Genomic DNA, 14,737 nt, shown 5'->3' with positions numbered 1-14,737 from the left:
TAATCATTTTAAGGGAGCCAAACATTAGTGTACAGTGTTCACCAAATGACACCAGACATCTTTCTTTGCTCACCAGAATTTGGACTGGAAGGTGTTTCAGAAAGTTGGGGACATTGTGGTCTCACTCTCCTGACTGGATCCCTTTGAAACTGTAGCAAATGTATTTTTCTGCAAGACGTTTTCTTATCACCTGTAGGACATAAACGTCCTTTGCTGTCCCCTGGGACAGCAAACGCCACTTCCCCACTCCCAGTTCCAGTGGCGGAGCCACAAACTGTTGTTTGATGGAGCCACGAGGGCAGGACTGAGCGTCGAAGTCAGCTCCATCCTTGCACACCCACGTGGCCTTCGAGAAGGGCTCAGGTAGAGAGTGGTGAACTCGCCTCTCACGTGGAGCTGCTTGCCTTCCAGAGACCCACTGCTAAGGAGCTGTTGAAGCACAAGTTTATCATCCGCAACGCAAAGAAGACCTCGTACTTGACCGAGCTCATCGACAGGTACAAGCGGTGGAAGGCCGAGCAGAGCCACGACGACTCCAGCTCAGAGGATTCCGACGTGTAAGTGAGCCCGGCCGGCGGGTCTGGTCTCTTCGGTGCTCCACACCCCATCTCTCTGGGCTGCTCAAGGTGTGGCTCTTTGTTCTCGCTCAGAAACCCCATAGGCAGAGCTGTGAGCGGCCCCGACTCGGTGGCAGTGGGTTGGTTTGGTTGCTCTCAGCTAATACTTCATTTCCAAAAGAGTTTCAGCTCCTCCAAGAGCTCTGGTCATGGCGTTTCTAGCTCGCATCCAGAGAGAAGGCGCACTGTTTCCATGTAGGGAGGATCCAGTCCCAAATAAGGAGGAAGTGGTATTTATATGAGGTGTTCATGTGAAAGCTAAAATGATGACCGAAGGCGAGCCCAAGACCAACAGGCGAGTTCTCCGAGCGGGTGGGGAGGCCTGGCCAGTGCAGGCTTCGACATTGTGGGCGCAGGGGATGGCAGGCTGGCGTCTAGGAATGCAAAGCGATGAGAAGTAGCCATGGCAAAGACTGATGACCTGCTTTCAAAAATCCTCACCCATGGTCACAAATAGTCCGGGCTCAATCTCAGCCGAGACCGACTCCCCCCACCTCCACCCCCAGTTACCATGTGAAATATTGCAGTGGACGTACTGCCCTGTCATGGCCTAGCCATTGTGTGCTAATAGAGGACGTCATCTTTGGGACCTTATGCTTTTTCTGGGTGCTGAAATTTCTACCCATTTTTACTATTCGATGTTTGGCTGCTTGTATGTGATTTGACTTGTTCGTTTATTTTCTTTAATTAAATTCTGTTATTAGGGGCTCGTTCAGCTCTTATCACAATCCATACATTCATCCATTGTGTCAAGCACATTTGTACATAGGTTGCCATCATCATTTTCAGAGCATTTTCTTTTATCACATCGATCTACATATAACCCCCTCCCAGGGGGACAGACAACAGAGCAGTGGGTGAAGAGAGACATCAGTCAGTGTAAGGCATGAACAAAATGATAATTTATAAATTATCAAGGGTTCATGAGGGAGGGAGGGGAAAAGTGAGCTGATAACAGGGGCTCAAGTAGAAAGAAAACGTTTCGAAAATTATGTTGGCAACAAATGTACAAATGTGCTTGACACAATGGATGTATGTATGGATTGTGATAAGCGCTGTACGAGCCCCCAATAAATTGATTAAAAATAAAATGAAATTAGTGAAAACCTGAATAAAAAAAGAGGTCTTCTCATGCAGCAGATTTGTCTAATGCAATATGTCGTTTAATCGCTTGACTCCTGCTTCTGTGGCATCGATTGTGGATTGAAGCAGAACTAAATCCTCAACGATTGTAGTCTTTACTCCATTTTGTTCTCCATCGGTGCGGTGGGGGGTTTGCCCTTTGGTGTTGAGGATTATGATGCACACTGGGCTGCAGCCTTGGATTGTCATCAGTATATGCTGCCAGTCTCCCGTGGCGTGAACAGCAGGGTGTGTCTCAGCTGCGTATCAGAACTCGTTCAGAGTCGCCTTCCTGCCCTGTCCCGGTGCTGTGGTGTCGTAGAGCCCAGCCTCTCAGCCATTTGCTCAGCGTACGGACCGATCTGTGTGGTGAGAAGATGCACCCCTGCCACACACTGACGGATTTTAGACCAAGCAGTATTCCCTCTTTCCATTCAAACGGCCGCTTCGTGGTGTGTCCAGGTTCCGTGTGGGTTGTGGTGTTCCACTGAGTGTATGGAACGCCCTAACGTAACTCGAGGGAAGTGGGCTAGAGGAGAAGCCATGGAGGGAGGATTCCCCCTCCTAAGGTCAGACCAGGAACACTCCCTGTCAGTGACTCTTGCTGACCCTGGAGGGCAGAGAGGAAGAACACAGCTGCCTCTCTTCCGCCCCCTGAGAGCAGACGACCTGATCTTCTCTTTATGGCTGGTGGGTTCACAGCCAGCACTTACCCCACCACGCCACCAGGGAGGGAGCCCAAGGGAGGGAGGTTGAGGGACAACAGGTGTGGGGAGATGGGTGCTGGAAGAGGGGTGGGTGGGTGGGCTGGCGCATGGTTATGTGGGGTTGGGATGTGATGGGAACCATGGCCCACCTCTCTCTCTCTCTCTCTCTCTCTCTCTCTCTCTCTCTCTCTGATGTTGGAAGCAGAGTCCTCTGGTCAAAGTTTCAGAGGGACGTGAAGGGTGTTGATTTGAGGGGAGCAGGGACAATTGGAGAGTTTTGCCAGGGTTGGGGTGGGAGTGGGAGAGAGCAAGGTGTCTCCCGCCAGGCCAGGGCGCGCATGCTTATTCATGGAATTCGCTCCATTTCTGTTTTAAGGGAAACAGATGGCCAAGCCTCCGGAGGCAGCGATTCTGGAGACTGGATCTTCACGATCCGAGAGAAAGACCCAAAGAATCTTGAGAACGGAGCGCTTCAGCTTTCGGATCTAGAAAGAAATAAGGTACTGGCCGCTCATACTGGAGGGTGACAGGCGGCGGGGACATTGTCGGCCCTGGAGCTGCAGCGCGAGTGCAGGAGTCTCACAGGACGCCCGGGCGGGACTTCAGGGCGCGGGGAGTGGAGCGACGAGGTCGGGCCCTGCGGGCGCCTTCCCCAGGCCCCGGTTCTGTAGGGCCCGTGCCTGCCCTCAAAGCTTGCTGTCTGATCACAGTTTCCTGTTGTGGGGTCACAGCGCTGGACGCCGGCCTCGGCATGTCTGGGGAGATGCCCTGTGAGACTCGGTTTCACTCTCCATCTCACTGCCGACGTGAACGTTAAGGGCCTTTGAAATAGATGTGTTGTGTTTGGGCGCATAGGACACTCCCGATTCTCTGGTGGCGCATTGTCTGTGTGTGAAATGACACGCTGTGCTTTTGAAGTGCGGTGCTGTCGTGCGTGAGGCTCCGTGGACTCCGTGGACCGGTCGGCTGGCCCCCGGCCTCCTACAGGCCCTGCTGTGAAAGACGCAGCTCCAAACTCATGCCATCGAGTCCGTTCCGACTCGTGGCGACTCGAGGACCCGGTGCAACCACCCCTGTGGTCTGCCATACCACCAGAGACCCTCAGCATGTTTGGAGGGGGCTTCCCAAAGCCTCGGGAGAGGCGGCTGCGCTGTGCACACCCTCCTGCCTCCATCGCACACAGGCCCGGCCGCGGAGCCAGCATCTCTGCATGGCGCCAGAGCACGTGGGCTTTACCGTCATGGCAAATGAGACTGTGGTCCCTCTCAGCCAGCATGGGGGCAGAGACTGGGCTTTATGCCGTGATAGTCCAGGTCTGAAGTTCATTGAACTGTTGCACACACGAGGACACATGTTGGCTATTTCTAATCTTTTTTTCCTCTCCCAAAGGTAAAAGACATCCCAAAGAGGCCTTTCTCTCAGTGTTTATCTACAATTATTTCTCCTTTATTTGCTGAGGTAAGGCACCTGACTGGCTGACTTTGGGGGTGGGGTGGGTGGAGAGCCCCTCCTGTGAGGATGTGGTATCCCTAGAAATGGGATCGTGAAAGCCAGCTGGCTGGAGTGGGGTCAGTGGCCCAGCCTGGTTTCATGTAGCAGCAGGGTGATTTCTAACTGCAACGGGGCTTCTTCATACAGTCTGCGGCCAGATCCTCCACGGCCAGCAGAAGGTCCTTGCTCTGTGGAAATAGGCTTACCGTATATGCTCGAGTTTAAGCTGGCCCGAATATCCGCCGAGGCACCTAATTTTACCCCAGAAACTGCATTAAAAATGTGCTGAAAACCTTGGCTTATACTCGAGTCCAGATGGTATATCCTAAAGGAGGCAACAGATGGCCCTGGAGCCTGAATGCTTCCCTCTGTGCCCCATATGTTACTTCCCTCTTCCTTCCCAGTGCCCTGAGCTGCCGTTCACTCAAGTAGAGCCATTAGGCACCAGTGTGCGCAGATCTTGAGTGGTTCAACAGCTAAACACTCGATTACTAGCCCAAAGGTTGCCTGTTCAAGCCCAACCAGAGGTGCCTGGCAGAGGACAAGCCTGGCAGACTGCTTCCGAGAGATCCAGCCCTGAGAACCCTGTGCTCAGTGCACTCTGCCCTGCTCTGCGCGTGGGGAGGGTCTCAGCGGGGACCCACGCCCGATGTGTAGGATGTCCCGAGGGCCAGGATGCAGAGGTTTGCCCTCTGGTTTAATAGAATCAATCAGGCAATTGGAGAAAATGACATGCCTCCCATTTGCCTAAAGCTATTTATTTAAATACTTGTATTGGGGCCTCTTATATCCATACATTCATCCGGCGTGTCAAGCACATTTACACATATGTTGCCATCATCGTTTTCAAAGCCTCCTCTTCCCACTTGAGCCCCTGATATCGACTCCCCATTTCTTCTCCTTCTCTCCCTCGCCCACCCTCCCTCATGAACCCTTGATAAGTTATAGATTATTATTTCCATATCTTATATCGTCCTCCGTTGCCCCTCACCCACTTTTGTTGTTCGTCCCCCTGGGAGGGGGGTTATATGTTGATCCTTGTGATCAATTTCCCGTTTCTCCCCCCACCTTCCCCTAATCCTCCTGGTATCTCTACCCTCATTGTTGGCCCCGAGGGGTTTATCTATCCTGGACTCCCTGTGTTGCAGGCTCTTATCTGTAGCAGTGTGCATGTTCTGGTCTAATCCCATGTGTAAGATAGAATTGAGGTCATGATAGTGGGGTGAAGGAAGCACCAAAGAGCTAGAGAAAAGTTGTGTGCTTCATCGGTGCTATACGGCACCTTGACTGGCTAATCTCTTCCCTGTGACCCCTCTGTGAGGGGATGTCCAATTGTCTACAGATGGGCATTGGGTCTCCACTCCATTTCCTCCACCCCATTCACCTTGGGTATGGTTTTATTCTGGGTCTTAGATGCCTGATACCTGATACCATTGGCACCTCATGATCACAGAGGCTGGTGTGCTTCTTCCATGTGGGCTTTGTTGCTTCTGAGCTAGATGACTGCTTGCTTATATTCAAGCCTTTAAGACCCCAGATGCTATATCTTTTGATAGCTGGGCACCATCAGCTTTCTTCACCACATTTGCTTATGCACACATTTGTCTTCAGCAATCATGTTGGGAAGGTCGTAGGATGCCTACTGGGGCTTAATGAAGGGCAATGTAGCAGCAAGGAATTACTATACCTGAATGAAGGCCGAACATGATGGTGGGACAAGAGGAAAGTAAAAGGAAATAGAGGAAAGAACCAGGAGGTAGAGGATATTTATAGAGGTCTAAATGCAGGCATGCACATATGTAATTATATATATATAAAACGAGAGGGAAATAGAACTATGTACTCATACCTATATGCCAAGAATTAAGATTAAAAAAAGGTTACAGATGTACATGGGCCTCAACTCGAGTACTCCATTAACACAAGAACACTTGTTCTAAAGTTATTTTTTATTGGGTACATGAAGAAATGCTTGTGAATCATCATTCAGCACCCACCCTGAAGTCATTTTCCCCCTATTGGTTCTTCTTCTTTGTACATAATAGCTCAGAGCTCCAAGTGCGTCCTGTGTGTGGCTTTCCCATGCTCCTCACTCGCTTGCTGTCGTCATGTGTGTGGATGCCGACACTCAGCAGCCCTGTGGGGCAGGGGAGAACTGCCCCTGTGAGTTTAACTCTGTATAGCAATAGAAAGCCTGTTTTGTTTTTCTTTTTTACCTTGGAGCGGTTAGTGGTTTCGAACTGCTGACCTTGTAGAGAGCAACCCAATGTGTAATGCATTACACCGCCAGGGCTCTAATTCTCATAAAGGTTAGATCATAAGGGATGGGGAGTCGGTCTGTGTGGTCACTCACACAACCCAGCATAGCCTGAGGGCACAGGAATGCCCCTGGGGAACTGCCTGCTTTCTGCTGGGCCAGTTGGAGCCAGTAGTTGCAGAAGATGGGTGGGAGAGCTGTGGTCTGCTGACAGCCCTCACTCTGTCCCTGGAAGTACCCCAGTCCTGGAGATGGCACACGCGTCTGGGTGGCCTAGACAAACACACTAGCAAGTCTCAAGGTCAGCTGTGCTACACGTGAAGATAAGAAGGTTCATAAGGAACAAATGCTCTGGGAAGTGTGGGAGGAAATGGCCCTGGCAGCTGGCTCCGGCCCGGGCCGGGACTCGGCCTTCCATGGTGCTCCTCCATGGGCCACATTTGGAAGGAGAGAGGGAGAAGCCATTGCTTTTAGAGCGAGCCAGGTTCTGTTTTCACAGCAGCCCGTGATGTTTTGTAAGACCTTTCTTATTGGTCCTACAGAAGGGAGCTCAGGAGGCGGCCCAGAACGAGGGGCTGGGCTGGGACCCTCGGCAGTGGGCTCTTGCTGAGGCATTGGGGTCTGAGCCGTGCTGCACCGTGAGGCAGGGACTTGGAGTGGCCCCGGCAGTGAGCTTGAAGAGCTGAGATGCCTGCATGACTTAGCCAGCAGGGACCGAAGTAATTCCCAGAGTTCGGGGCTGCCTCTCACTTGCCAAGCGTCTGTTGATAACAGACCGAAAGGCCGTTTGCTGGGTGGAGCCCAAGGTCCACGCCGTTAGCATTAGGCGCTCCATTGCAGACGACCCCACTGCAGTTTCGGTGTTGGAACCAGAGCGGAAGGACTTCTGTCCAGTGGCTTTCCTGGTGCAGCAGTGCAGTTGACATAGGAAAGAACGCCCCTCACACAAAGGGTCAGGCCCCCAGGGTCAGATTTTGCAGAGGCCTGCAGAAAGCTAGTTGTTTCTGTGTGTAAACCAAACCTCCGTTAATGCCGATTCCTTCCTGACTCGGGGACCCTCGGGGAGGAGCTGCCCCGCCCCCCACGGTTTCCAAGGCTGTACATTTCTGCAGCCTCGCTGACCTGCCTGTTATTTTTCCCGGTCTGTAAACCCAAAGAGCCAAACTTACTGCCATCAAGTCCAGGCCGACTTACAGTTTAGAAATGCCCCTATGAGGCCCTGAGATGACCTCTTCACAGGAGTAGGAAATCCCCTCTTTTTCCGTGGAGCTGCTGGTGGTTTCGAACTGCAGACCTCGTGGATCACAGCCCAAGTCATAGGGCTCTCTCCCTGTCTAGAGAAGATGATAATGTAGGCCGTTTTTCGATAGATTGCTCTTAGAGTGTTCTGAAGAAATAAGTGTTCCTTGGCAGGAAGCCGACGTGGCCCTGAGGCAGAGCTGAGCGGTCAGGCCCGCAGGCTGCCTGAGCAGGGTTGTGCTAGGGTCCTGCGCATGAGTTCATGCTGTTCTTCGTTTGTGTCTTTGCAGTTGAAGGAGAAGAGCCAGGCGTGCGGAGGCAACCTGGGGTCCATAGAGGAGCTGCGAGGGGCCATCTACCTGGCTGAAGAGGCCTGCCCCGGCATATCCGACACCATGGTGGCACAGCTTGTACAGCGGCTCCAGAGGTAACTGCTTCCCCGGACCTTCCTCGGGGTTGGGCTGTTTCCACATGGGCCAGAACCCAGCCGCCTGGCCTGGCACTCTGCATTCTGGCACGCCGCTGGTGTGGACCAGGCCACTGAGGGGTGTGCCCTGCCCCCAACAGGGTGACTCCAGAGTTTGCGTGCCCTGCACTGGGCAGCCCAGTTAGCTGGAGAGTCCATTGCTCAGCCACATGTCTGTAATTCTCAGTTGGGTTTTGTACCTTCAAGAGAGGTGTCTAGTCAGGCCAAACCTGTCAGCGTCGTGCAGTAACTGAGAGCGGATCTGGGGCGCTCTTCACCTTTGCTGGTCACCCCCAGGCCTCCGCTTGGTTCCAGAACCATTGGTGGCAGCTGATGCCAGCCTGCAGGAGGCTTCCTGTCCCACCCCGCCCTGGGCTCGGGTCAGGAGTGTGGGGCGTGATGATGGAAAGGGCAGTTCACCGGCCCGGCCCACACGCAGACAGCTCACGCCATGGTGCGTGTGGATGTGCCACAGCATTTCCAGCAGCTTCGCCGCCGTACGTGCCGGGGCTGGCGTTGTGGCCTGACTATTGCGCGTTCCTCCATACGGCTCCCCACATTGCGCCCCGTTAGCCCGTTTCCTGTTTCTCAAAGGCAGTGGTGGCACTTCTCCGTGCCCTGTTCTACTGTCAGTTATCTCTCATTTAAAAGAGCCAGTTAAGCATCCCTAGACTAGAAAGGGTGGTTCTTTTGAGATTTTTTTGTGGGGCTTTCTACCCCCATAAACAGTTGCAGAAACTCAAAGGGCGACAGTTCTACTCTGTCCTATGGGGCATGGGGGAACGGGGACTACGGGTCGGCTTAGACGCGATGCAGGGACTGTGGGTTGGTTTAGTTTTTGTGGCTGCGCTTAGGACTGTGGATGTCACATGTCAGCCCGGCTGGCGTGGCAGTGCTGACACCGCTGCGGAGCCTGCATGGGCCTTGTCCATGTTTACAGAATCCTGACGAGCATTGCCCACCAAGCCCCTACCCTCACTTGTTTTTCTAGCTCTCTTTAGCCCAGAAAATGCAATGTGCATCCCAATATAATTTTAAGCTGTTACCACAATTTTTTTAGATGAAAAGTAACAGGTGAAAATAGTCTTAATTAAATTCTCAGTATGTCTGTCCAAAATATTATTTAAACTCAATATGGAATCAGTGTAAAATTAAGGTGTGTTGCATTCTTTATGTGCGTGGAGATAAAGCCTTTACAAATCCGGTGTATCTTTTGCATGTAAGAGCTTAGCTCAGTTTGAATTTGCCACATCCAGTGCTCAGTGTTTGCCAATGTTAGCACACCGGAACTTGAGACAGGCACCGTTTCTTTGTCCCTGTCTCTCGTTTCTTCTCTTTTCTGATGTCTGCTCCTCTGGCCTTTAAAGGGACTCGGTGCTTGGGGTAAGGAAGGTTCTCTCTTGTCCTTGCAGGGAGGCCACAGCCTTCTTTGAAGTTCCTCAGGCTCTTGCGTGTCCACCTCGGATAACGATGCCAGGCTGGTGCCAGGCCACCGCAGCCAGGGCTTAGGCTTTTTACCAGCTTGTGCTCAAACTCGTCAAGTTAGAAAAAAAACAACAACCAGGTGCCAGCTTCTAGCTCACATGCTTCCAGAGTCTCTGTAGGTCTTAGTTTGAATTCCTGTGTGACAATTCCCCCCCATGAGTTAGTCATTTCTCTTTCTTGTGATTGGAGTCTCAGGATTTCGGCTAAAGCCCGTTTTTCTTTTCTTTTTTAAAAAATTATTTTATTAGGGGCTCGTACAATTCTTATCACAATCCATACATCCATCCATTGTGTCAAGCACATATGTACATTCGCTGCCCTCATCATTCTCAAAACATTTGCCTTCTACTCTAGCCCCTAATATCAGCTGCCCATTTCCCCTCCCTCCCTATAAATCCTGTTTTTCAAGAGGCTTTTAAGCCATCATTGCTCTCCAGAGGAGCCAGGCATTTTGGAGTCTATGAAAGAGGAGCTCCAGGCTGCGTGTTTCAGATGAGCCCATTGCTTCGCCTCCTCAGCTGTCTCCTGGCCACCAGCGACCACTCCATCCTGGGTGCCCTGGTACTGGGTGGGCTCTGCATTGCAGACGGCAGTCGGCGGTTGGAAAACGCCAGCCACTCCATCTAGGAAAGAGAGGACTTTCTGTTCCTCTAAAGAGGCCGGGTCTCCGTGGGTCAGAACTGACTCCATGGCAGTGAGTGAGTGAGAAACAAACAAACAAACCCACCGCCATCGTGTCAGTCGACGCAGAGACCCTTTAGACCGAGCACACGTCACAGAAGCAGGCAGCCTCGTCTTCCTTCCACAGAGTGGCTGCTGGGCTTGATCCCCGACCTGGCAGTTAGCAGCCCGACACGGACCCACCAGGATGCCTCTAAGTTCTGACAGTGCTGTAGAACTCTTGGAAAATAGAAGGTGTTAGTCATGATGTTGCCACTGGCCCAGCCGTCATCTCCTCTGGGCCTTTCCTTTGATAGTTAAGTATAAGTCATTAGCTTACTCCATTTTTTAAAACATCTGCAAATCATAGTGCACATGTAGGTTTGTGTGCACACAAACTTGTGCGTATTTTCCTCATGCTTCATGATGTAGGGAAGCTCTAAATCAATCTTTCCATTGGCTGCATTCTGTTTAACTGCTTCTCGGCTCTTGGACTTACTTCCCGTTTGTTCTCATGACAAAAGACCCAGGAGACATTTGTGTGGAAACCATGGCTTGTTCCTTCTTTTGGAACGCATTGCTAAGACCGCCCTACGAAGTGGATGCAGCAGGATAGCCCTGGTGGTCCTTGTGCCACCAGAAAGGGTTTCCCGCACTCCTGTCTGCGTCAGCAGTGCACTGTGGGCCTCTCTGGAAGCTCGTGATGCCGCCGAGGAGAGATTTTTCAGCTTGTGTTACAGATTTACAGTGTGCTTCCGTGTACAGTGCTGCTTGAATGGTGCACGGGGCAGACGTGATGTTCACTAACCTTTCTCTCTCTCTCTCTCTCTCCCCCCTCCTCAGATACTCTCTAAGTGGTGGAGGAACTTCATCCCATTGAAATTTCCTGGGCGGATGAGGGTTTTTGTTTTGTTTTCCTTCTTTCCTTCCTTCTCCTTTTTAAAAAGTCAACGAGAGCCCCTTGCAGCCCCCGCAGAAGAGGCGCGCGCTGCAGGGCGCCCCGAAGCCTCGGCGCCTTGGGGACAGGCACGTCCCCGCCGGATGAAGACTCGCGAGGGGCAGAGGGCCGGCTCCTTGAAGCGACCATCGGGTTTTATTGTTCTTAATTGTACCCACAGTGCACACATTCAAGGAAAGTGTCGTTACCAACAGAAACCCACCCGGAAATGTCTGTCTGGGACGGTGCCAGGGCAGCTGGCGGAATGAACCCTCAGGGACCCTGCTTTACGTGGGGGCGCCCGCGGGAGGCGGCTGGTGGATCGCTGCACAGACTTGTATATAGTGTCGTTTTTACAGACCCTCTGGCGTGCGTGAGCATCACTGTGCACATCGGCCAAGTGCTTCTGTAGATAAAGTCAGTGGAGTAAATATTTGACAGGCCATAACTTGAGTCTATTGCCTTGCCTTTATTAAACATGTAAATTTTGAATTATGTGACCAGTGATTTGGGTTTTATTTTGTATTTGTAGGGTTTGCCATTAATAATTATTAATGCCCCTCATATGGAAAACTCCTGTTTGTACCTCAACAGAGGCAAATTTTCCTCGTTTGTCCTCCCCCCTCCCGTTTGGTACACTTAGAGGTTGACTTCCTTTCATTATTATTATTGTTTTGTTTTTTCATTGATGGTACTATTTCTTAGCATTTTAAATTAGAACCTATCTTGCCTCCTGAAGCTTTAAATTATTACTTTTCAGTCCCTCCCCGATGACACGTGCGCCCTTACCGTTCGTTTTGAGTCGTGCCCTGCCCGCCCGCGCCAGCGTGCTGTCCTGGTCTGTACCACCCTCCATCTGTTGAACCTTGTCGCCAGATCTGCGTACCACCCTCCCCACCTCCAATGGCTGAATGCTCACACCAATAAATTTTATAACACACTCACTCGGCAAACTGCTTGATGTGCCTTCACGGCCAAGTGCGCCTGCAGAGACGTGCGTGTGTGTGCTGGTGTGCGTGTGCAAGAGTGCGGGACAAGCCAGAGGACAGGACCAGGTGCCCGGTTCAGCATGCTGACTCCAAGCCGCTTCCTATGGAACTTTTTAGAAAACTGGTCCTTGAGAAAATGTGGCTGGAGGCTGCTACTGTGTAAACGTTGCTTTACATCGTCCCGGGACCTTGTTTACAGGTAGTTCTTTCTCCCTTCCTCCCTCCCTCCCTCCTTTCGTTCTTTTTCCCTTTTAAGCAGCCCGTGTCTCTGAGGCTGTCAGGAGGGGTGGCTGCGTTTTCCTGGGCCTGCCGCAGTCTCACTGGCCTGGAAGCGCAATGGGTTGGTTTCTGGCACGGGGAATAAGTGGTCAGGTAGCCCTTCCCGACGGCCTAGTAGAACTTGGCATCCTGTGAATGGTCTCGAGATCCCGTGGAACAGTTCGGGCACCTCCTCTCCTCGTGGTTGCAGTGTCTGTCCTTGGGGGAGGAGACAAGGACTGGTGGGCATTCCAGATGGAGGGAGAGCATCTGCCGGCCGAGCGGCCTGCAAACTTACAGGGGAGAGGGCTGAGGCTGGGCCAGAAAAGTGTGAGATGGCAAGATCGAGGAGTTAAAGAGGTAACCTGAGGTACCTGCTGGGCTACTAACCACAGGGTCGGCAGTTCAAACCCATCAGCCTCTGAGAGAAAGAGGCTGTCCGCTCTCAAAGGTTACAGGCTTGGAAACCCACAGGGGTAGTTCTCTTCCCTCCTGTAGGGTTGCCGCCGTCAGAATTGACGGCTGTGAGCTTGGCTTTGAGTTAATCCTGAATCTGGTGTTAGAAGTAGGTTTGGGTCCAAGTGTTCACTTCTAGAAGGGATACATTTTGACCTGAAGAATCGAATTGCTTACTGAATGCGTTATTTTGGAGTAAGAATTAACTTGAAATGATGAAATGTGAGGATATTTTGTTTCTAGAGACTTTTGTGTTTGGCAGTGATGAGGCTTTCTTCTCCCATAGTTACACTTAAAAACCCGCAGGGCACTTACACCTTGTCTTACAGGGTCACTGTGAGTCGGAATCCACTCGATGGCAGTGTTTTGAGTGAGGCATAAACCAAAGATAACGTTTGCTCAGTGTGGGAGAAAGAATTCCTTACAGAAATGAGTCCATGTTGTCCAGCGTTTGCTGCTTGTCTAAGGTTAAGGAAGCCAACAGACAGGTTTTGGACTTAACGAAAACTCAAATTCGGTGCCATCTCGTCAGTGGCAATGCATAGCAACGCTAACGGCAGGGTAGAACTGCCCTGCCTGGGTTTCTGAGACGACTCTTTACGGGAGGAGGAAGCCTCATCTTTCTCCCCAGGAGCAGCTGGTGGTTTCAAACGGCTTTTCTTTGTGGATTGCACCCTAACATGTAACCACTATACCCCCCACCCCCCGGGGCTCCTTTTAGAGTTTTTCAAGTTGACCAGTGGACTGTGAGACCAAACTTGGGATGCCGAAGCCAGTCTCAAGTACAAGTGGCTAGGGTTATGCTGCCAGGGAACCGGATCCCACAGAAGCACGTCGGTGTGGTACCAGATACTCTGCAGGCGGGAGGCCTCCTGTGGGAATCGGCAGCTTCCTCTTGAGTTTTAGAAGCATCTCCTGGAGATGACACTTCTGCGGGGAGGGGGAGGTTTGGATTTTGCTTTCCTGTACAAAGGATATGTTGGGGGGATTCTAGTCCAGCGTTTTCCAATGTGGGTGACACTGCCCCCTGGGGGTCAGCCGAAGGATACCTGCACTTTATCCTGAATGATGGACTGTAGGTTTCTAATTGACAGGTGGGAGGGTGGAGGAACTGACTAACATCTTCTCTGGAAAGGAGGGTGGTCGGCCAAGTAAGCCTGTGCTAGTCTCTGGGCCCGGTCCGTCTGGCTCTTTCAGAGAGGAGTCGTGGTCTACACTTTTCTCACTGTCGGCACCGCCTGGGGTGGGTCTGCTGGCGTGGTGACTCGTTGCCGGCCCCTCGAGACTGGCTTGTGGGCTCGCCTCGCCTTTGTGACGGAGCGAAGGCCCACATCCTGGACACCAGCATTCCTGCCTTGTCATGTCCAGGCCAGCCGTGTAGTGTTTTGATCCTTTGTATGTTGTCTGAAAGCACTCTGGGATTTCTCTCCTTTGCTATGAACATGGCCGCACGTGGGGAGGGCATTACAGGCGCCACGTGCTCCACTGGTCAGAGAGGCTTGTCTGGGATGCTGTGCTTGTGTGTGGAGGGGTGTCTGAAACCCCGGCCGTTCTGGCAGCTTGGGCAGAGTCCAAGTTACCCGCACTGTTTTAACTCTGTTTTCTTGTGTGTGCACAGGGGGAGACCCCTAAAGCCCCGTCGTAAGTACCCGACGCCATGGATTGCCGTGGCGGTGACAGGTCGGGCTGCTAACCCCACTGTCAGCAGTTTGAAACCACTAGCCGCTCTGCTTCAGAAAGATGAGGCTTTTCACTGTGGCCCAGTCACAGGCTCGGGAACGTGCAGGGCACTAAGCCTCGGCATCGACACCGACACGGGGCGGTGAGCCAGCACCACGAATGTGCGGAAATCCGAACCCTGTACCTAGAAATAGCCCTGGCAGCACCAGCGTTTAAAGTGTTTCGCCGCTAACCAAGAGGTGAGCAGTTCAAACCCACGCTGCTGCTGGAGAAGATGAGGTGCCTGCTTCCTTGGGTTTTCAGCAGGGGGCCGTGCTGAGTGGGCTGGCCCCTCGTAAAGAGGACTCTCTGGAAATAGAGGTGTTCTCTCTTG

General features: G+C 52.1%; 1 protein-coding gene across 1 annotated transcript in view; it reads left to right on the top strand.

Moving 5' to 3' along the window:
* Positions 1–11,925, top strand: part of STK24 (serine/threonine kinase 24) — a 70,049-nt gene extending 58,124 nt beyond the window's left edge. Inside the window, exons 7-11 of the mRNA XM_004704275.2 lie at positions 412–557; positions 2,823–2,946; positions 3,836–3,904; positions 7,724–7,860; positions 10,888–11,925. Coding sequence (XP_004704332.1) covers positions 412–557; positions 2,823–2,946; positions 3,836–3,904; positions 7,724–7,860; positions 10,888–10,924 — 513 coding nt within the window. The 3' untranslated portion in view covers positions 10,925–11,925. The remainder of the gene's footprint in view (positions 1–411; positions 558–2,822; positions 2,947–3,835; positions 3,905–7,723; positions 7,861–10,887) is intronic.
* The last annotated feature ends 2,812 nt before the right edge of the window (positions 11,926–14,737 follow it).

The sequence above is a fragment of the Echinops telfairi genome, unplaced genomic scaffold (assembly GCF_000313985.2).
Source record: "Echinops telfairi isolate 266 unplaced genomic scaffold, ASM31398v2 ScPeMD7_7467;HRSCAF=8505_0, whole genome shotgun sequence".
NCBI classification, from domain to species: domain Eukaryota; kingdom Metazoa; phylum Chordata; class Mammalia; order Afrosoricida; family Tenrecidae; genus Echinops; species Echinops telfairi.
Note: the sequence above shows the minus strand (reverse complement) of the source record. Positions and strands in the feature narration are given on the sequence as shown.